This window comes from Oculina patagonica, chromosome 1, assembly GCF_052425735.1.
Source record: "Oculina patagonica isolate OP01 chromosome 1, crgOcupat, whole genome shotgun sequence".
In the NCBI taxonomy this organism is placed as follows: domain Eukaryota; kingdom Metazoa; phylum Cnidaria; class Anthozoa; order Scleractinia; family Oculinidae; genus Oculina; species Oculina patagonica.
Window position 1 is genome coordinate 24207051 of NC_135758.1, and position 23234 is coordinate 24230284.

General features: G+C 39.9%; 2 protein-coding genes across 2 annotated transcripts in view; both read left to right on the forward strand.

Moving 5' to 3' along the window:
- The window catches only part of LOC144642097 (uncharacterized), a 29475-nt gene extending 12387 nt beyond the window's left edge, over nt 1-17088 (forward strand). Inside the window, 15 exon segments of the mRNA XM_078501093.1 lie at nt 626-677; nt 2338-2478; nt 3242-3416; nt 3838-3954; nt 4073-4162; nt 4459-4741; nt 6725-6754; nt 7157-7638; nt 7640-9217; nt 10565-11506; nt 13470-13661; nt 14508-14678; nt 15222-15380; nt 15832-15966; nt 15968-17088. Of these exon segments, the coding sequence (XP_078357219.1) occupies nt 626-677; nt 2338-2478; nt 3242-3416; nt 3838-3954; nt 4073-4162; nt 4459-4741; nt 6725-6754; nt 7157-7638; nt 7640-9217; nt 10565-11506; nt 13470-13661; nt 14508-14678; nt 15222-15380; nt 15832-15966; nt 15968-16036 (4616 nt within the window). The 3' untranslated portion in view covers nt 16037-17088.
- A 2935-nt stretch (nt 17089-20023) lies between these two features.
- LOC144642823 (uncharacterized) lies at nt 20024-23173 on the forward strand. The gene has a single exon (XM_078501915.1). It carries the CDS (start codon nt 20143-20145, stop codon nt 21802-21804), a length of 1662 nt encoding a protein of 553 aa, XP_078358041.1. The 5' UTR covers nt 20024-20142; the 3' UTR covers nt 21805-23173.
- The last annotated feature ends 61 nt before the right edge of the window (nt 23174-23234 follow it).

Genomic DNA, 23234 nt, shown 5'->3' on the forward strand with positions numbered 1-23234 from the left:
AGTCAAATAACGTTAGAAAAAAGCACTACTTTTTATTACGCTAAGTGGCACAAAAACACGTGTAAGTGAAAGCCATCTTTGCAGGTCGAACAAAGTCACCCCTCCCCCCTTACTTTTGGAGACCATGCGCTCTGCGAGACTAGTGCACATAATAAGTGTAGTCCTAACCACTGAGCTGCTACGTGTATTTGAAGCTGTTATAAGAAGCGAGTTCAATTTTATTCCTGTTTTTTGGGCGCAAAGAAAATTAATTTTAGAGTTTTCTCAATATACATGTAAGCTAATCAATAATGAGATACACCAGTAGCCCAGCGATGGTGATCTACTAGCTCTCGGGTTAACGGACAAAACTTTAGTTGCATGCCGAGGTGTAGTTTATAATGAAAACGTTTAACTAACTGCAAAGAGCACTTTTCACAAGCACACTACAAAGATCGCTACAAGTGATTGTGTTTGTGTACATTAGACTTTAATCATAGAGGTAAACAGAAAGACGCACACAAACACAAACATAAAAACACAGACAGACAATCATTTAACTTAATCAAGTGTTGTAATTCGTATACGCGTTAGTGTTATTGCAAATGTTAACTAAAGATAGCGTTTGTTTTGTCCTTTCTTGTAGGTTTACCAAAAGCTGTTGTGAATATCTACAAACACGAAGTAGTCCATCTAAAGTAGGTGTAATAAATATCATTGACAAACTAAACAGTTTGTTGAGTTCAAAAATTCAGTCGTAATAAGCTGTGTGCAAAGGACTAAGCAAATACATGACTTTCTCTCTTACCCGCGAAAATCTGCGTTTCATTTCGTCGAATTTACGCTGGTTTTGGACGGTCGTTGTACTTGTAAAAGTAAGGTCATATGACGATTCTTCATTTCTTGTGCAGTGCTTTAAGGAGTCTGGCAAACGCGACCACACAAAACAGTCAGGTGTACTTGCAGCGCTTGAAAGCTAGCGTAATATTTCGATTGCGCTTGAACCAGTTTAACCTGCCGCTAACTTTAGGGAAGCTTCATGTTTTGTATCATTCCGTGTGATATGAACTTATGACGTGACACGAGCTTCGGCACGTGGTATTATATTCTGCATATCGCCCGCTTACTTGACAGTTAATAACCGCCATATTTTTGTGATGTGTTTCGTAATGTGCAAAAGAAGAATTTGACTAAAACTGTGCGTTTGAATTTGTCGATATGTCGCTTAAGAGTCCCGTTTCTTCGTTTATTTTGTTTGAGAGTTGAGATGAGGGTGTTAATAGGCGGAAGGAGGAACCCAATTAATTTCGGGCGCAGCATGGTGTCATTTCTGTTTTTTGAACTGGCACTTGTTTGTTTACCTGTCGCACGCGCGCGGGCGCGGTACCTTGTCACTTTCGTGTGTCATGATTGGCTGAAACGCCCAATACCTCCCACTTTTGGCGGGTCTTTCAAGGGTGTAGCTATTTTGGAATCGCAGTGATCTCAATTGGAAACACTGTCCAACCTCCACTTCTCCGCAAAAACATTGTACTTTGTGCGCAATAGTTTAGTTTTGTTCCTTTCGTCGCGTAGTTAGCACATACAGTTAGTTCTGTTAGTAATGCTCGCGCCGTAGAGGCTAGAAAATTTGGCTATCGAATGGCGAAGTCGCCATTAGAAATAAGACAAATCGAAGGCAAAGAATCGGCGTTGCAGTATGACGCCGAATCAGAATCCTTTTTACCGAGAAAAGACAAAAACAAAGGACTGTCCGATTTGATGTCACGACTTTTAAGGTAGCTATTGATTCTTTCAAACTTTTTTTTATTGTTAACAGTGCAACTTGATTGTTCGTTCACTTATAACCTCGGACTAGAAAGCGGTTCAAATTTTTCGTGCTTTCAAAATTTTTGCTCTTCAATTAACCAATTAAGTTCAATTCGGTGATAAAGTGTTTATAATCACCACTTGAATGACATTTTTTGGTTCAGTTGACGCTGCTTATTAAGGATTTTTTTTATATCGCTAACTAGTTACTTATCAAGATAGTTTTTCTGTGCAATTCCTATCGTGCAAGTTAGTGGCGATAAGACTGAGTTACATGTAGGTTACGCCTAAATTCGAGTTACAGTGAAGTGTTCTTTTTGGCAATGTTTGAGTTACTGATATTGTGAGAAACTATTTTTATACACACACACAACAACGGAAAACCTGTTTTCCCACCATTGTTGTGTCTTCAGTAACCACACAAGTCGAAGTTTGCGTTTCCTTTCTTCTCAAACACATCGCGTTTTTAGTGTTCTTTCTGTGTCGCATATCCATGTGAGGTCTCTGGATTTTAGATCGCTTTTAAAACTTGTATATTTTGCTTTTCAGATCTCAAGTAGAAACAGTCGCCGCCGAAAGAGATGCGCTCAAGGAGAACCTGGTCAAATTCACGGAAGAGAAGGAAATGCTTATTGTTGAAAGCGAGGATACAGCACAGAAGTTAGAGAAAATGCACGAGACGAAATTAAGGTGAGGGTTTTGAAAAGTTTGTGAACATTTTTTTTCCGCGACAAGCCTATTTGGAGTACTGTCCTAACCACGAATATTAATTCTACAAACTGGTTGCGATACTTTTCTTTTAGTGTTTGTTTTGAAAATGTTTTGATACATGTACATCAAGACAATGTTCTCTGCTTAGCTGTTAATAATTTTGTTTTTTCCCCTCGCCTGTTTATTTGATTTTTTAGGGGAAAGTATACGTTGATTGTTTTGGAAAAAGTTTAAGGTTATCAGAGTGGGTCGATCGTTAGAAATATTACCTGCATGAATGTCAGTAAATAAGGTTAGGTTATTGACTGGTCGTGGAGACAAATTTGTTATTGCCACCTGCTAATGAGAATAGCACGAGAATCGCTTTCCTGTTGGTGAAAAGTTTTATTTAACCCAGGTTTATTTTTACAAGTTTAAAGACATCTCCAAATATTTTTAGCAAAAAATATCGTGCTGAAATGACTACGCAGTCATTTGCCTCTTTTCTTAAATGCCAAAATACAAACATAGCGTGTAATCTCGCCAGTTGACACCTTAAATAGAATCTCCTAACTAATTACCACACATTTCGTTTGATATTTGTTCTGCGAATTCGTTTGCTGCATCAAGATATCCCCTAGTTGACGATTTTCTTAACCCGCGTGTCGCATGTTTGCTTGGCAGGAAGGTGAACTCTTTACGGGGCTTTTATCCCAGGGAATTTACTGTATCCAATAAGACTTCTTTTTTCCTTTACCCCCAGGGATCAAGAATCGCACTTTACGGAAAAGATGCAGACATTGCAGCAAACACTGGTGGAGGAACGAGACAAAGTTGCACAGAACGCCGATAAACAAAGATCCATGCTGGAGGAATCACTTCATAGCACCAAGACTGAAGAACAACGACTAAGGACCAAACTCGCTGAAGCGGAGGAGGTTTGTTTGTTTGTTTTCTTGCTTGTTCATTTCCTTCACGCGAGTAAAAACGGATGTTTGAAAATCAAATTTCAGGATTCTCAAAAACTACTTTTTGTCTTGCTATGGCAAAGTTCTAAAGCTCTAAATATCTGTTATTGTCGTATCAGTATATTTGGTTACAAATACAGTTAAACCCCGTTATTTCGAACCATCAAGGGAAACAAAAAATGCAGTTGAACCCCGTTTGTTCGAACCGTCAAGGTAAACAACTGAAAAATAGTTTGAAATGGCCGACAGTAAATGAATAAAGGGCAAGTGCGAGGGAAATGGATTTTAGTTTTAAAATAACAGGGAATTCGAAATAACGGAGTTAAAACTAGCGGAGTCTAACTGTACTATTGATTCTCAGCTCAAATTTTTAAATTTGTTTTCTTGTTAGGAAATCTTACGACTTGAGAAGGCGCTCTCAGAATCACAGGAGAAACTTATCGAATCGGAAAACAACCGTGAGAGACTGGAGAAGGAATTGGAATCCATGTCAGATCTGTCAAGTAGGGTAAGTTAGGATCGCTTGTTTACTTCTATTATTTTGTTAAATTACCGGCGAACTTGAAACGTTCGGGCTAAATTTTTCAAGAGACACCTTCCGTAATTCCTTTGTGTTTCTTTTGCAGCTGGCTGAAGTCGAGAAGCAGCAACTCCTGAAACAACAGCAGAATCAGAAAAACAGCAAAACCGTCAGGGAACTGGAGCGAATTAACCGGGTGAGTTTCATCAATAGACATTAGTATCCAAGAATGGACTGAGCCCGCAGTATTTGTCGGAGGAGTTGCTTAGCAACGTGGTACCCGTGTGTTAAGTCAGCGTAGTAACTTTCTTTCGCCAAACTCGCGAGTCTTATGTCTTGATTAAATAAAGAATTGCAATTACTTACAAATCCTGCAAAACAAACACTTGTATTCAGTTTGCCAAACCCTTAGAAGCTTTCTGGTGTCGTCCTATCATTGTGTTTTTAGAAATCTTGTCGTTAATCTCCCAAACTTCGCTTCATTCTTTACAGGAACTTCGAGACGAGAACGATGAACTGCGTCTCCAATGCGAGGCTCTGACGCAACAGGTCAACAGCTCGGTCAAACGACGACCCAGCCATCGGAAACGACATGACAGCCAGAAGGTGCAACGGCACGGCTCGGTACTCTCCGACTACACGAAACCGGTGGTCATTAAACGGAATAAGGAGGGTGTGACGTCATCCGATGACTCAGATACCGCTGACCAGCCAGACGGTACGCGTGTTCCTTCTGTGCGAGTCAGCGGTGATGGCGGGTCAAATGAGGACGCGGGTAAGCAGCACGTGATTCATGCGTATGCAGCACGTGATTCATGCGTGCGCAAATTTTCGCGATCAGGAATGCTTTGTAATATAATCACTTCGGTGCTTTCCTTGTCTTGGGTTTTTCTCGTAATGAAAAGTAGTTAAAAGTTAGTGGGTATATGCTTGGCTAATGAAAAGGAGTTAAAATAGGGGCTAGCTTAACTGCTTGCACGCCAAACTGTGATTTATCGTCTTTCCACTACCTTCTTGCGTGTGAAGTAATGCACTGTAATTTCGCTTTTGCCAACTTTTGTGCAGCTTTTTGTTGGTCTTTGCCTGAGAACTCAAAGTGGCCACATGCCAACAAACTGCAGGTGTTATCTAATTGACTGAGAAGCTGAGAGCACTAACATAAGGTTGCAAAACTACTCAAGCATTTTACCGCGCGACAACTGCATGTCGCGTTTCATTGCAAGCGCCCAACTTACGTGCTGAATTGTTTGACCTGCCACCCGCACCACTGCCCAGGATTATTCCATGATACCATCGCTAACCAGTGTGATAATAATATTTGTGTCTTACTAATGATTATGTTAACTAACTCAATGCACTGACACTGTTTCATGAGAGAACTGAGAGGCCACAACACAGCCCCACACGTCACGCATGTGTTCATGGGCGGATCACGGACTGGTTTGGTGTTTTATGTGTATTGGGCAATTTTTGTCCTTATAAGTTTACTCGTAACGAAAAGGCGACTGCTAAATAAAGTCAAGTTTGCCTATGCGGCAATTGAACATCTTTTTAAAAACACTCCAAACTTCTTTAATCTTCAAGTCTTTCCGTTTTCTCTGGATTATATCCTTGTATTCTTTCTTTCTTTCCTGATTTGGTGTCACGCTAGGGAGCTCTGTAGTGTAGAGCCTATACAGTACTGCATGCTATCGAGAAGCTCAAGAAGACACTTAGATCATAGAAAACCCTACAATAGTACTATGATTTTGTGGAACACTTCTTGACAAATGACAGGAGCCCGTCAGAAAGGAAGAATTGGTTGCGATTCTGAAGATGAAAGTGAATTAGGATATGAGCTAACGTAAAAAAAAGCGAAGCTCGGTGCTACCAAGCTCGAGTTTACTAATTACCTCTGTTCCCATGAACTTTGGAACGTGGAGAAGTTACTTTCTTTGTTTGTAGTAGAGTTTGCCTTGCTTGGCTCTGTTAATATAACTGTGTGACTGTGCTCCTGTAGTGAATATGTGCCGTTTCTCGCAACCTCTTCTCAATTGTTGTCTTCATCTTGTTTTCGTGTCTCTATTTTTCACTGCAGCAGGTCAATTTACTGATGATGACGCTCCTCCTCTCCTGTGGTCAGTGGAAAGCGATGAACAAATCATCCTCGCGAAACCTAAAGGTTTTTTCTAACCCTTTCTCTTCTCTCACTTCTGTTTTCTTGTGATCCCTTTTTGTCAAGCTTTACTCTAGTCTTGAGTCTGTTGAATCGAAGATTTGCAGCGACTGTTTGTTCTAAGCGTACCTTACTTCTTTTCTCGTTTGGTATGACTTTCATTACCTTGCTTGGTTTTGTTGAACTCTCTGTTGTGGTTTGTTTGGACTTCTATACTCAGTTTTTCTCTTTCACTGTTACAAAATGTCTTGGTGTAACTTTTTTTCACCGGTGTGCATTGTAATTTCTTCTTTTCTTCACCCATAACTCCCTGTAAGAGAATGAAGCTTTGTCTTCTAGATTTTTTTTTTTTTTTTTTTTTTTGGGGGGGGGGGGGCGTTCAGATTTTTCCTTCGTTCTCGGTTTGCGTTTTATTTGGTGAAAAAAAGTTATCATCAGTGTCTTTCTTTGCTTAAGTGCAGAATTGATGCTTTGGAATGGATTTGAAATGGGATGTGCCTTGTGCGAAGTTTGCGCATTTCTGACTTGCGATGACTTGAACTGGGCGCCCTTTACAATTGACTTGTCTAACGATCAATTTACGTTTTTTTATTCTTTCCTCAGACGACTCCCCTGAACTGGAGGAACAACGCAGTAAGTTATTTGATAAGCACTTTATATTAGAAGGACAAGTTTTGTTTTCGTTGATCCCGCAGTCTTTTAATTCTGAGAAATTGCTAAGCAACGGACGTGATTGATGTCAGAACTATGCGAGTGTGAACTATGGCGTTTTCTGATTGGACAACAATACTCAGAAGTTCTTCGCTATTTCTTCGGGGAATTACCGAAAAGAGTGCTTGTTTCTTGGACTGCTTACAAGAAAACAAAGTACATGGAATGTATTTTTGAACATCGGGGGAGGGGAAATACTGTAAATAAACGATATCATTTAGTCTGTAGAACATTTGTGGGTGATTTGTCAGTAGAGATGTATTTATTAGCTTAGCTTTTGTTGTTATAGTTCGTAATCTGTTTTACGTTTTGTTTCTGTTGTAGAAGTCATCGAGAAGCTCGAAGGCGAATTAAAGGAAAAAGAAGAACAGATCAAGTGTCACAAAGCCAAAGTGGAAGAACAAGAATCTTCCATCAGCGAGCAAGTAAAGCTCTTGTCCGATCAGAAACTCTCCTTAGAAGAGTTCCAAGGAAAAGTTGAACAGCTTGGCGACAAGGTCAGGGACCAGGAAGCGCAGTTGAAGGCAAAAGAAGCCACGATCCAAGAGCTCAAGAACGACATTGACGGTCTGTCAGGCTCCCTTGCTTCTGATAGCCAAGAAACGAGACAGAGGTATGACACTGAACTGGCAAACCTTACTTCGCAGTTTACCGGCGAGATGGAAGGACTACAAAAGAACTTCAACTTGGAGAAAGAACAGTTAGAGAAGGAGTATCAAGCTAAGATGAAAGACATGGAACGGTCGCTTAAAAGCGAGCAGGAGAGCCTTAAAGAAGAGCTGGAGAGCGGTTTTAGACAAGCAAAGGGAGCTGCTAATATCGGAGTACGAAAGCGAGAAATCCGAGATGGAAGAAGAGCACAAGGGAGAGAAAGAAATGCTTGAGAACCTGTTCAAGGGAGAGCTCGACAGAGAGAAGAGCAAAATGGAAGAGGAGGAGAAACGCCTGGTGGAAAAGCTACAAGCCACCGAGGCGGAGAAGACTGAAGTGGAGTTGAAGTTGTTGAACGAGAAAGCAGAACTTGAGCAACAGTTTAGGATAGAAAAGGCTGAGTGGGAACTAATGAACAGCACCAAGGTAGCGGCCATGGAAAAGACGCAACACGATTGGACGATTTTAAAATCGGAGCTCGAGAGCGCGCACCAGCAACAAATAAGCATGCTGGAGAACAAGTTTAAGAAAGAGAAATCCAAAATGGAGGAACAATATTCTAACGAAACGTGGGACCTAAAGCAGGCTCATTCCAAGGAAGTGGCGAGTCTGAAGCAGAGTTTTGTCGAGCAAAAGGCGGAACTAGAGCAAAAGTTTGCCCGAGAAAAGGCTGAGCTGCGAGAATCTTTTACACGCGAGAGAAATGAACTTGAACAGAGGTTTGCTCGCGAGAAGGTCGAGTTAAAGGAGAATCTTGAAAATGAACACAATCATACACTGGCTATGAGGGAAGCCGAATTGAAAAACGGTTTCTTGAAGGAGAAATCGGCTTTAGAGAAGCAATTCGACGAGCAGCGAGTGAAAATCGAGGAGGGTTTCCACGAAAATTCGACTCACAGTGAATTGACTTTTCAAAAGTGGAAAGCGGAACTCGAAGAACATTACACTGAAGAAAAAGCTAAAATTTTACAGAGTGGTTCTCGAGAAAAAGCCGAGTTAGAAACACGGTATAAAGATCAGATAACCGAGCTGCAACAAGCGTTTACTGATGGAGAGGCTGGACTCAAAGGACAGTTGAAAAATGATTTCTTGTGCTTGCTGGCGAACCACAAAGCAGATTTAGAAGAGAGCTTTGCTAAGCAGAAGGCACAGCTAGAGGAAAGCTACCTGCGCGAAAAAGATGCATTTGAAAAGAGCGGGACAGTAGGTTTGCAGGAAGTGCGAGAAAGTTATTCTCGCGAGAGAAGCGAGCTTGAAGAGAGCTACCAGCGAAAAATTAAAGACCTTCAGAAGAATTACACACGTGAAAAACAAGAGCTAGAGGAAGAATACGTACAGGAGAAGATTGAACTTCGTTCGCAATTAGAAAAAGAATACGCCACAAAACTTAAAACTGAAACTGGTCTCCTTGAGCAAACTGTCAAACATCTGCAGGATGAGATTAACTTCCTCAAGGAGCAGAAGCGAGAGCTCGAAGCTAAAGTTCAAACTCTCGAACTCAAAACATTAACTCGCAGTGACAAAGAAGGGGTAGAGCTGAAACTAACTCGCGAGAAACTGGTCGAGCTTGAAAGCAAGGTGGACTCGCTGGAGAAAGAGAAAGGACTCATTCTTGAAAACAGCATCAAAGAAATCACGGAACAGAAGGTACACCTGGATGAACTGCAAAGAGAAAAGGTGGCAATGGAAAAGGAAGCTTTAGAAAGAGAGAGAGAACTGCTGGAAGCCGAGAAGGTAAGTACTTGTGAAACAATTTTTGCAACACGTTATTTTGCACTTATAGCACTAAAGCATACTAGACATTACGGCAACATTTTACAGATACAATAAGAAATGGTGAACCCTTCAAGCTCCAGTTTCAACAAACCAATCCTCCTTACTGGTCTCCATACAGTTTCTATGGTACTAGTTGGGAGAATTTTGTTGCAATATCAAGGCAATTTTTCGTCAGTGAGCATTTCTATAACTCTCATGATTTTTGTAGCTTGACCACTATTGATATTTGAAGGAGTACCGTATTTTCTCGATTAAACCGCCGGGTACCGAATAAACGTCGGTCTCTAATTTGGAGTTGAAAATAGGCCCCTGCAGTTAATAATAATAACAATCTTTTATTTGGAAGGTCCATAACTTAAGTGGTTTACATGGAGGTCCATGTATTAGTAAGATACATGTTTGTCAAAAATAATGAGTAAAAACCTTTGCTTAATGAACATTGGGCTCGAATAAACTGTAGAAGTCAAATAAACGCCCGGTCCACCAGGAAGTTTCATTTAATCGCCCGAGGCGTTTAATCGAGGAAATACGGTAATACGTTTTTGATCACTTTTTGGGCTTGAAAGGTTAATGTCAACTAAGACTTCCAGTCGTTGTTTACATTTAAGATGGAAGTTGAGTCTGATTTTGTGCATCCCTTGTATCCTGTTATTTTAAAGTGCGGAGGGAACAAGTATATTTTTAAAGGTAAAAATTCTCAAAGGGGGATGAGAGAGTATAGAACGTTTTATAAAAAAGAAAAGTTATTTCAGGAAAGTTGAAGTGAAACGGTATTATACTACTCCCATGAAAACTTTTTCTTTTTGTTCCTTGTTTTGATTTATATTTCAGTGAGAATTGTTTTGTCAACTATTTTCTATATTTTACAGTTAAAACGTTTGCATTCCACCATTGGCATTTGCGCATACATGTATACCTTATTTTCATTCTTGATTTTACGATGTTTGTTTCGTTCGCTGATTTTAGGATTTGATAGTTTTGCTTAGAGCGGTTTTCACTTGGGTGTCGAAAGCAATTCGCATTTGCTTTGGTTTTGCATTTCTTCGATCAATGGTTGGTAAAAAAAAAACTCGCGCCACTTTTTCAACCAATCAGAGGTAAAACCAAAATCAATCGTGAGTCGCACGCGCACGTTTTCCCGCGCTTCGTGTCGGCTACATGTACTTCGAGTTTTGATTGGTTCACGTGATTGTCTGTGTCCTTTGTGATTGGCCAGAATGATTACCTTGGTTTTAGTTTTACAACACTGAACTGAAAACCGCTCAATAAAATCTATAGTAAGGTGTTCGCCCTTTATTATCAAAGGTGAAGGGTGAAGGATTGGGAAGTGAAGTCAAGGAACTTAAGCTAAAAACCGACGAGATGGACGTGCTTTTAAGTCTTCGAGCCTCCGAAGTGGAGAATTTAGAAGCAAAGGTTCACGAGCACAGTTCGGAAAACGAAAAGCTGAAGGAAACTTTAGAGAGCATGGAGACGGAGCTTCAAGAGGCCAGACTGAGAGTTCAAGAATTTGAAGTCAATTTAAATTTAAGTAACTCAGAAAAGGAACAGCTAGAGGAGAAATTAAAGGAGAGAGACTCGCAGCTAAATGGTCTGGCTTCGACGGAAGCCGAGTTAAAGGATATCATGAATAAGAGTCAGGAGATTGAGGACATGTTGCGAAATCGTGATCTTGAAAACCAAGAATTGAATAAGAAATTACTGGATAACAATGCCGAGTTAGAAAACGAAATGGCGGAGCTCCAGAGTGATTTTAGAAAAGCTATGGTCAAGACGAAAGAGCTTGATGCGTTGTTAACCATTAAAGAAAATGAAAACCAGGCGTTGGAGAAGAAGATTAACGAGTATAACAAGCAGAAAACCGCGCTTGAGGACAGAGTCTCTCAGCTGGCCAATCAGCTCGCGGACGCGGAAACAGTGCGACTCCAAGAACTACAAACGCGCGTGTCCCTCTGGGAGACTGAGAACAAGGATTTAGAGCAGCGGTTGAACCAGCGCAACAAGCACAACTTGGAACTGGAGCAGAAGGTGAGGCAGCTGACCAAAAAGATCGCAGACAAAGATGATGTCAGGGTGAAGGAGCTAGAGCGCATGCTTGCCGTAAGAGAAAGTGCGTACCAGGCCCTGGAGGCTAGATTCGACCAGCGCGGGGAAGAAACAGGCCAACTAGAAAAACAAGTAACACAGCTGACTCAAAAGCTTGCCAACATGGACAACATGCGACAGAAGGAGTTTGAAGCTGAGAAGGTCTCGTCAACTGTTGGTGTTTATTTTGCTCCTTTTTTAGCGTTAAAATTGCTTTTAACTTAATGCAACTAATTTTAATGCCCTTATGAGCTAATTTGCGGCATAATTTAAAATCCTGCTTAGATATTTGCAGCTTTAGCTTCTGCTGGCGTAACTGTAAACTCACTGCCGCTTTTGTAACAAATTTATCGGCTTAATTGCACATTAAAGACGTAAGCACTCAATGCTTTGTAACGCTCAATTCTTTGAAACCTGTTCCCTTGTGTGGCAACTCTGACAATTTTTTTCTTATAAAAGCTAGAAGTTTTAATTACTAACGTGTGACTGCGCGTGACTTTACTAATGTGTGACTACGCGTGACTTTACTAATGTGTGACTGCGCGTGACTTTACTAATGTGTGACTGCGCGTGACTTTACTAATGTGTGACTGCGAATAACGTTACTAATGTGTGACTGCACCTGAAGTTACTAATGTGTGACTGCACCTGACGTTACTAATGTGTGACTGCGCATGACATTAAACAAATGTGAAAATGCTCGCAACGGAGCAATGAAGAGAGGTGTTCTTACCAAACTGTGGACTGGACCCTACTTCATCCGGGACTTAACGTAGCACGCTTCTCTGGTCATCGAATTCGCCCTTAAAAAACTTCAAGCGACAACTTACTAGAAAAAACAAAGTATAACTTATAGCCTTTAAAAAGCGACAAGCGAAGATTGTTAACAAGTGTAATGAATAAAACATTGCGATTTTGTAAAGAAAATAAACGTAATCTAAGGTTACGTGACATCAAATTTACACTGACGTTTTTGTTTTAACATGAGATGTTTTTTTAAATGTAATGTAAACTGATAAATATTCTCTTGTAAGTAAGATTTTGATTCTGAAAAAAGGAAAATCGTCCTGTAGAGAACTTAGTGATCATTGACCTTAAGAATTCTCGGCTTGTGAATTTGCGTTACGGAAAGTACAAAACATATTTGTAAATAAGATGTTACCATTTTGAAAGCAATGAAATTTCTAAAAACAATTGGGGTTGGGTGGTTCGGGTGTATAGTACATGTTTTAAGAGTTATCTATAACTACAAGCTCGTCCAAAGCATTGTTCTATTCTAAAATGTTTTTTGTTGGTGATGATCCTAAATATAGAAAGTAAACCACATTTTCATAAATGCTGTTCAAATGTCATGTTGTAAGCACTCATTGTGATCCATAAAATATAAACTTTTGTAAACGGTTAAGCCTGTAAACCTTTTAAGTGCGCGAAGTAACGACTGTGAATCATTTAAACAAACATGCAGCGGTTATCTTCCATTAACACTCACTACCTTGTGTTGCAGAGCGTGAACAGTAGCCTTGTAAGTCAGCTTTGCGACTGCGCTGTTTGCAGGAGTTAAACTAATGTATTAAGACATGACAACATGTACAGTTGGGTTCAAAGCAACTTTTCTGCAGTTGTTTATTCTCGTGTTTAATCTGATTCCTTAACCATCATACGCAAGACTTTTTCATGCATTGTATTATGCAAAGCTAATAAGTATTAACTGAGCTTACGTTCAATGTTTTTTCTGAAGCTTAATCATCTGTGTATTTAATTTAATCTCAGTTCAGGCGAACCTCTTCTTAGGGGCAGCTCCCGAAACTGAATCTTGTTCCATAACAAGGGGACACTTTCCATAAGAGTTTTCAGACACACATGAACACCATTTTTGTGACCTGTAAAAAAAGCACCTTCCTCGAAGGTATCAGCACATATGATCGACCCATTAAGGGACACCTTACATAAGGGTACCAGAAACCCATAGGGTTGGGGGGTTTTTTTTTTTTTTGGATTTTTTTAAAATTTGGGCCTACTCAGTAGCTGTCCCTAATGGAGGTTCGACCAAACACGTTTTAAAGACCCTCGAATCACTGATTCCTAGTATTCCATCTAAACGCCGCTCCTTTACTTTTCTATACAGGCCAAAAATGATCTCATCACTATGGAAAAGAAGCTGGAAGATATCCAGGGGAAAAAACAGGCTATAGAAAAAGTTCTTAAAGAAAAGAACGCTAAAGCAAACAACCTTCAAGAAGAGGTATACGTGCTCAAAGAGAGGCTTGCTAATGCACAGGGAACCCACAAACGAGAATTGGAGACTGAGAAACAGAAGGTATGTTAGTCGTTTTTTTACAAGTCTTTGAGATGCGGCGGTCGTAGGGGAGGTGTTTTGCCTTGTTAAAATTCTGATGTCAAAACCGTTTCTGGAGAGAAGGTTTGTTTGATTCCGCAGAATTGTTGCGGAATCTGGTTTAAAATGTGTTCAAAATTTAAAGATAGTTATTTTCCCTTCTATTTATGCATTCTTACCTCGCTAGTCGAGTCGATATCGTGAAAGAAATTTATAAGAAGGGAAGAAAATTATCACGCCTATATATTCTGGAAAGGTCTTTAATGCGCATTTGGTAGCCAGGCGGTCGTGCATCGTAAGGTAAAGGAACTGTGTCACGGGATTTTGTACGATTCTGTGACATACAACCTGGTATGAAACCTCAGTATCTTCAAAGAGTAAATTGATATAAAGCCAGAAATAATACTTGGAACTCCTTTGTGAAATACTAATGACCAAACTTGAAGACGGTTGAGAAATCATGTACAAAATGAAATCTAAAATTTTGTCAGCAGAAGGCAGGAAAAAGTGGCGCTAGATTGCGTGACTTAGTCCCTTTACATTTACGCTTAATTCATCAACTTAATGTATTCCTTTGTTTGTTGTAGTTAGCACTGTGTATTAGCTCTGTGTGTACGTATATGTTGTGAGATCTTGTTTGCAGCTTTCGTTACGTGATCGTTGTGACATGTGTCGTGCGTGACGTTCCGTGAATTGTTATGTAATAACATGTGGTAAGATGTGTCCCTTGATGATGGTAAGTTGTTTGTTTTATTTGTGCTTGTCTTTCATTGTTTCAAATTTACGTACCAGTGGACAATTCTTTAAATTGAAGTTTACGTCTTTTAGGCAACACTTGCAAATACCGAGATGATAACCATGAGATCTCGTCATCAACGCGAAGTGAGTGAGTTGAAAGAACAGCTCCATCGAGCCAACATGGCGAGTGAACGGGATCAGGCGCTCAGGGAAAAAGTTTTCAACGAGGCTAAAGCAGAGGTTATGGCACTCAGCAAAAAGGTTCTTCAAACTATTTGCTTTCTAATCTTTTAGGTTTTTCGCTACATACACTGCATACCGTAGCAACGTTGAGCTCACCTTCAAATGTAACCGCTTATAATTGCGCGGCGGCACTGTGGGCGTCACACCGCCGTCCCACATGGCCGTGAGGCATGGCGGGAATTAACTTAAATTGTTCGTAAATAAATATTTGTCGTTATTTGTTGCATAAGTATCAGAAAACCACTTTGCTCGCACGAGTAATGTAAAGACGAGAATGTATTGAGTTGGTAGAAGGTGGGAAGTTATTTTCAAAGCTTGAGCTACTAAAACGTGCAAACATTATAAAGTTACTAGTGATGAAATGGTCAAAAAAAATACAGCGCTTAGAAGTTGCCCGCGATGTTGCCGTAGTATCTCGTTGAGGGACAAACAATGTCCAGTTGAACCCGTGCCGGGGGACAGGAGCGGGAGGAGCCGAAGGACGAGGCCAGGGAATGGGAGGCGGGGGAACGAGTCGAATTAGCGGGGTTCAACTGTAAATAATATAATTGTATTCAACAGCTCGAAGAAAAGACTAGAAGACTGCGAGAGCTTGAAAATGCGAGTCATTTGTGGGAAGGAAGGATACGACAACTGGAAAAGGAGAAGCTCGAGTTGGAAACTAAAGTAACACAAACTCGACAAGCATTGGATGAGCACGTGGCACGGCTTAGTAAACAGGTAACTTTACGTTTTTATCCCGTGGAGCCATGGTTATAAGAGACACTATTGGCTTCTTGTCTCATTCACTGGTCACATGTTTGTGATCTTCTACTCCTGTGTGTTTGTGTTCGTTCCATAAGGTATTGTAAACTAATGGAAGGGCACGCGGAAAAGCGGTCCCCTTTTATTTCTTTTCCAATTTTTATTGGACGCCATAACGAGTGTTTAAGATCTTTTTATTTTCCCTCTGGACATAGCTTAACTCTTTTCTATCGTCAGATAGAAAGAGGCAAGTTAGTAGTTAAATTTCGTCTGTTTGATTTTAGTCCATGTTAGAGATGTTACTCTTCGCATTGTTTAAACATCGTTAGACTGTAGTTGACCTTTAGGTGATATATAATCGGGCCTTTCTTATTGCTGTATCCCCTTCTATGAACTTACTATATTTTGTTATTGTTTCTTCCTTCAGCTTCAACATTCCGAAGTTAGTGCGACGCGCTCCAGTAACCTCGTCCAAGAACTTTACATAGAAAATTCCAAGTTAACCAAAGCCCTTCAACAAACTGAGGCCAACGAGAAAAGAGCGGAAAAGGCAAACAGGCAGCTTAACAGAACAGAAGAGAGCTCTGCAAAGGGTCATCTCTAAGCTTTGTGGAGCTAATGCTATTGCTTAAAGTCATGCAGCGAACAGAAGAGAACAGAGCTTTACAAAGTCAACGTTTAACTGCGTGGAGCTAATGTCATTGCTTGAGTTGGCAAGAGTTGGACAAATGTAGATAGCTGTGGTGCTCTTCAACGAAGAACTGCTTGCAGTCTGGGCTTCTCGTTGTTAACAAGATAGGATGTCGGTCTTTTTTTACTAATAGACATTGGCAATTTCTTGGAGGTTTCCCATTCCATTCACTTTGTGGAAAGGAACCTTATAGGACAATGTTTACATCAAATATACGTCTCTTTTGTCTTTTGCATGGACGCTTGGATTTTTATGAGAACATTACAGTATTACAAATTCCGTCTCCTATTCACAAAGTTCTAGAATGAATGAGCATTTCTCAATATGAATTGATCCAGAAGGTTTTAAACCGACTGAATTTTGATACCTAGATGAAGCTATTTTTGTAAATGTCATAAATTTGTCTATTGTAATTCGTATTAATCATTTAGCACTACTTAGGTAAAAAAATTGTAAGAGCATTTTTCATAAATTTTATAGTTTTTGCGTCATATAATACGACACGTGACGCCGTTTCTTAATACTTTTATGTACAAAAAGAATGATAGTGCTGCTATATTTGGTGACTGCTGCCTTGTGAAAACGAAGATTGTCAACAGAATTGTTGTTAAAGGTAAAATTTTGTACAGTTAACGCGTATTAAGGAACCCACTCGAAATGCAATAATCACGGAATGCCTGTCAGTCAATAAATCAATCAATTAATCAATGAATCAATCAGAAAATCAATCAATCCACCAGGCCACATTTACGCTGTACAAACTGGTTGATGCAATTTCATTCTGAAATTCAACATTTTATTTCAGAATAAGTTCATAATAAATTTAAAATATATAATCATTTGTATAAACAATTCACAAGAAAGTATTCAGTCCTAAGAATGTAACTTGTACGAAATAATATGTAAAAAAAAACCTAGTCTTTTATAAATATACCATTCTCTCGCTTTGTTCATTTTCACATATCGTATTTGAATAAACTCCGCCATCCTTTATGTGTTTGTATGTTTTCTTCTTGAGTTTGGGACTTCAGGTAATTTCACCGAAATAGAACTGAAATAGATTTTCGCTCAAACTTTGCCTACTGGTTGTTCATCCTAAGAGAACTTTATTTTTGAAATAAAACAGCGTGGTCCTGGTATTCGTTTAGGAGCAAGAAGACCTTGAATATACCCCATAATTCCTTACAATATAAGCAATTATATTATCACGAGTACTGGCTTAGGTTCACATTTCCGTTTATTATTTATTTTTCTACAATAGAAATTTGTTCATATTCATTTTATGGAAAGAAGGTGATTGCTAGACTCCGAAAAGTGGAAAAATTGATATCTCCCGTTACTCGTTTACGAGAAAACGACGATTTGTCTCTCTTGCAAGCCAAGGTGTATACCTAGAATTCCGGTTAAAGCCCTATTTTACACTTCGAAAGGGGTTTTGGGTGGGCTTATAAGCGGAGGGGCTTATATCCGGGAGGGCTTATAAGCGGAATGAAAAAAAGTTCCGAAAAGAGCCGCGGGAGTGTTGATCGAAATACGTTATTAAGTTAAAAACGCAAAATAAAGCAACATTTTGCCCTGTTCAGTACTGCCATCCCGTAGAGGGGGGCATAATCAGATGCATTTTATTGTTCCAGGTAGATGGACCTATAACCGGGGGGGGGAGGCACTATAACCGGACGTTCACGCGTAGAACGCAGCCGCTATTTTCTAAATGGGAGCGCTGAAAACGTGAGATATGCAGACGCAGTTGAAGTCTTTTTCCAAGATGGCGGACAAGCCACGCTTCACTTGCTTGCGTTTGCGTTGCCCCGGTTCACATGTGCAAACAAACATAATGCAAACACAAGCGTCGGCGCTTGCGCTTGCATTTGAGTTTTTGAGTTGGCCTAGCTCAGACGTGTTTTCCCTTGCGTTTGCGTTTGCGTTGCACGTTTGAACCCAGCTTTAGCAGGTGTGAACATAAAAAGCGTACGTTCTGTGGCTATGTTCCACCAAGGATTCTGGTGTATGGAGCAGAGTTTACCTCATATAAGGAAACTGATAAAACTCATTTTGAAATGATACAAAACCAATCGATATTGATTGCAATGTATTTGTGAACTAGCCGTAAAGGCACCTTAATGCTTTCAAAGTTACTCATCCACCACTTTTACTATTGCTGCTATTTTGTGAAAATGTGTAATCGAACAGCACTAAAACATCAAAATGTACGCTTTATTTCTTCTATGTGTACCCAGGCCCGTAGGGGAGGGGGGTGCGATGGGTGCGTTCGCCCCCCCCCCCCACTTACCAGAATTATTGTCGTTGTTACCTTCACTTTTACCTGCCTTTTTGCCTAACAAACTGTCTTCGAAACACACGAAATGCTTTCTGAGGGGCAGATAGAGAAAACCAAGATTTAAAAAATATAATGACGAAAGACCCCACACTATTAGAACTATGGGACGCCGCCGGACCCCCCACAATATCGCACCGGAGGCGCTCATACGCACGCCCCCCCCCCCCCCCCATGCAAAATCCTGGTTACGGGCCTGGTACCCAATATGCCCCCCTTCCTCAAAAGGTCGTAAGCTCTTAGTATTCTCAAATCCGTCGTGTTCGAGTTCCCGGGTGTGACCCCGGGTGTACTTTCTCAATCAGTACTAGACATGCTAGAGGAGGGCCCTTTAGATATGTGTGTTTCCAACAGTCGTAGAAAACCACTCTAGGCTCAAATCTTTGCAACACTTCTCTGTTTCCTAAAAGAAGACAAGCGAATGGCTTAACAAGGTGTTATTCGTGGGATCAGCCACTTCACATAAATAAATTATTTCAACCTGTGCATGCAATCTAAAATTTGTCTGGCTATGAGACTACATTTACGAGTTTGGACTGCAAGTCGGTTTTCGACAGTTTTCCCGTGTAACAGTTTCACTTTTCTTTGCAAAACATGCAGAATTCTGCTTTCAATCTTAGTTGCATGTTTTTAAGTACATTCTATAGCCGCAATCCATCTTATGTATCACACATGATTTTCTAATAAAATTCGGGCAGTGTTGAAAGTGATTGTCCACAAAAAAGTTGGAAATTAATTATAATTCAATTTCTTATACATTTTGTTTTCGGCTGTAAAACCGAAGATACAAAGATCTAGTCGTCAAATTTGTAAACATTTTCATGTATAAACCACTTGAGGTTCTTTAACATCTTTTTTTTCTGTATATTTCGCTCTTGTTCGTACAAGATTATTAGTGTTAAACTCAGTTAAATTAAACTCCCTAAAACAAACCAATTATCTCAATGTTTGTCTTGGCAAACTTTAAGTTCCTTATGCGACCGCAAAATCACCCGGATTCTCCGCCTATTTTACTTCTTTCTGAGACAAGAAGTCTGTGTTTTCGTTTTTCCTTGGTTACACTAAAAATAAATACACATTTACATGTAGTTGACCGTTTTGTTTCTTTGTCTAACTTGTACGCCAACTCCGTATGGGGCAATGAACTAAAACAGCAAGATTCAATGGTAAACTGCTGGATAAAAAACTACAATAGTGATGTTTACTGGGTTTGTATTCATCAAAATATCATATTTATTTTATGAAATGGGTCACGTATTTATCAATGTTTTCAACATCCCGTCAAGATTGTCGTTCAAGAATCTCGTTATTCTTGCCCTGTTTACGGTAATTTACTTAAAAAAAAAACAGGTTGTCCTAGAGTTTGAAATACAAACGTCGTAAATGTGTGCGATTAGAGGTGCTATTTGACCAGTATATCCTGAATGCACGGGTACATTTAATGGAATGTGTTTGAAATTCATCCGCGGGGGACAAACCTCAAATCCATTTGTATCCCTTTCAAACTCAGTTGGTGGCAAAAATCTCACCATTAATTTTAAATAATCGTTTATATAACCTGTACATGTACAGCTGCGTGGTTTACTCTGTCTGAACCATCTCATCCCGCGAGGAGTGTTACAATTTGAAATCTGGATTATTCACTGTTTAGCAAAACTGTGCCAAGTTTTTTTATAAACGTTTTTTTCACCTGGGGGCCCTTGACGACCGTGATGTATTCAAACAGAAGAAGCAAAGTCGGGACAAAATCAAGCAGTCCTATTCACGATAATGGTGAGCAGGAGGATGTGTCTTCTTCATTGGGTCTTTTTAATAGCATTCTTCCTGGAGAAACGATGTGCCATCATGTAGCTGAAGGTGATATGCCGAGCAGCGAAGCCTGTGCTTTCACAGGGCACGAGGACATCTCTGGAGGGCAACAGATGGTGTCTTCTGCAACGGGAAGTATATTACGTAACAGCCATGTAGGAGCAAAGATGTTTCATCGTGTACTTGCAGGCGACGTGCAGGGCAACGAAGACAGTGACTTCAGGGAACACGACAACGTTAGCCAACATAGCAACAAGTCTGGAAGTTACGTGGAGGTTAATCCTGCGAAGGCTGGGAGTTTTGAAAATGTTGCTTATCTTTCGCAAACAGCGGAAGACCTTCGAAGCCAACTAGGCGAAAGTCGTGACAACAACGACGAAGCATTGAAAGCGGAACTGCTGGACATATTTGAGATGTATTTCAAGAACAAAATGGAGGAACGTTTGCGGGCATTTAAGAGCAGGGAAATGGAATGGGAGGAAGTGTCGCGAGCGGAGAAAGAGGAACTTGGAAATAAAATGGCGAGGGAGAAAATGGAAATGCAGAAGCATTTTGCAGATGCGATATCTAAACTGACGCACTCATTCAACGAGGAAAGAAAACAACTTGAACAATGTCACGAAGAACAGTTGAAAGATCTTAGAAAAAAGCTTGGAACGGGACCAGAACAAGTTGATGGAAAATATGTTAAAGATGACTTAGAGCTCAAGGAAAAGCTTGGAGATGAACATCAAGAGATGTTAATGAAGGAAACGTCGCACGAGAAACAAGAGGTGCTGCGTGAAAAGTCAGAAATAAAAGCACGATTTAACAAAGAGAAATTCGAGCTTGAGAAGAATTTCAACTCTTTGCTTACCGAGGCTGAAGCAAGTTTGCATAAGGTTAGAACCGAATTAAAGGAAAGTCTGCAAATGGAAAAGGAGAATCAGAAAAAGATTATCGATCTCGAATCGAAGCTAAAGGATGAAAAGCAGCAGAGAATAGACGTGGAAAGGGAACTAGAGCAGGAAAAAAAGAGATATTCCAGCGAGGAGAGTTTGAACAAAAAGGAACATGAACAATTGAGAAGTAATGTCGATGAACTTCGAAAAGAAATCGAAGAGAAAAACAGCGAAATGAAAAGGCTTTTAGAAGCGAATCAGGAAAGCAACCTCAAGATACGGGCGTTGACTCGTCATCTTCAAAAACGTGTGAAAAGAAACAGTGAAGGAGGGAGTGTAAGAAGTCACGATTGCGAGGAAGCAAGGGAGGGCGAAGGACATACTACGGCCGAAGGCAGTTCAAACTCAGCTCGAACGAACGGATCGGATTTGCCAGGAAGACTTAGAGATGTAGAAACTAGCCCAGTTGACACTGAAAACACAATCGTGAAAGTGTATAATTCGAAGATGCGACTAATTGATGAACGAAGAAAAATCTTGGTTTTTGTGACTTTCGAGAAGCGACCCGAGCAAGGCCTTTACAGATTTCTTAACGCTTTGTTACCAAAACAGCCTAAGTCATGTACTGTTAGGGTTTTGATGACGTCCGATTCAAAAAACGAGGAGGTCTTCAGTGAGCACTAATAATATCTCTTCCTTGTTAGTTTTCTGTGCTTATGAAAAGGTACATAAAATGAAGATAGAAGAGTACCGTCCTTGCTCCGAGGGTTTTTCTCCGGGTTCTCCGGTTTTCCTCCCTCCACAAAAACCAACACTTCCAAATCCCAATTCGATCGGGTATAAACGGCCCCATAAGCTTCTAGCTTTTAACCCAACCGTGTCTAAATAAAGGTAATTTATTTATTTATTTATTTGTTTAGAACATCTTCGCGTTAGACCGCGAGGAGCCGCGAGGAAACTTCTGTACAGCTTACCTATTTACATTTCAGACGCCATTCAATGTAATCGAGGTATTCTTGTCAATCAATCAATCAATCAATCAATCAATCAATCAATCAATCAATCAATCAATCAATCAATTAATCAATCAATGAGCATGTCAGTCAATCAATCGATAAATACACTTAGTTGTACAACTTGTTGCAATTTTAAAGTTGGCATTTGGCAAATTGCAATACTTCAAAAATGCATTTGTTTATGTAAATAATACAGAAAACACGTTCAATGTTCTTAACTGAAGTTAACATTTACTTATAAACGAATCTTGGCAATCGCTTACGGCCGTCTTCACATTAGAGACGGATAATCCGTCAAAATGGATAGACTATCGGATGGATTATTCTTCTGGATGTGAATTGGAGACGAATAAGCCCTTCGAATTTCTCTCCTCGTCTCCGCCAGATTCACATAAGACAAATAGACCACGGGTTTGTGCTTAGGCAATATGTATAGGGCGGCTATCGCGTACTTTCATGCTTTGGCCAGGAGAAAAAGAAAACTTAAAGCCACTAAAGTAAAGTACTCTATCGGAAAGAGTTTAATGTGAATTCAAGACGAGTTATCCGACTTAGACTGATGTTCCGTCTTCAAAATCCGTCTTTATCGACGGATAATCGTACGGAAAAAAAATTAGACAGATTATCCGTGTAAAAAGAATACTGTCCCATTGAACCACGAATTATCGTGTTGGACGGATAACCCGTACAGAAAACATGTTTCAATCAGTACCTCCACTAAGGGAACTTTCAAACCAAAACCTCAGCAAGTAAGGTTTTTGCAAAAAAATAATTTTAATAATTACAAACCTAGTGCAAGACTGAAATGTAAGTCAGTTAGGAATTAATTGTCCCATATATATTCTAGTTTCACATAGCTGAATAACTAGCTGCAGTGTGTAAAAGGGCGAACTAATCTGTCCACATTGTTTCGTTTCTTATGCTGCTGGACTGATGCCTGCAAGTGACAGGTTGCTACAGATAACAACCTAAATCATAACAGGTAAATTACACTGTAAAAATGTAAAATAAATATCCCATTGAACAAATTTAAACACTTTTTGAGAGCCTTCTTTTCTTGTATAACATTTATTTTTATTAAACATTCTGACACTTACA

Coding starts and splice junctions, on each gene's coding strand:
- LOC144642823 (XM_078501915.1), top strand. CDS start 20,143: ATGTATTCAAACAGAAGAAGCAAAGTCGGGACAAAATCAAGCAGTCCT.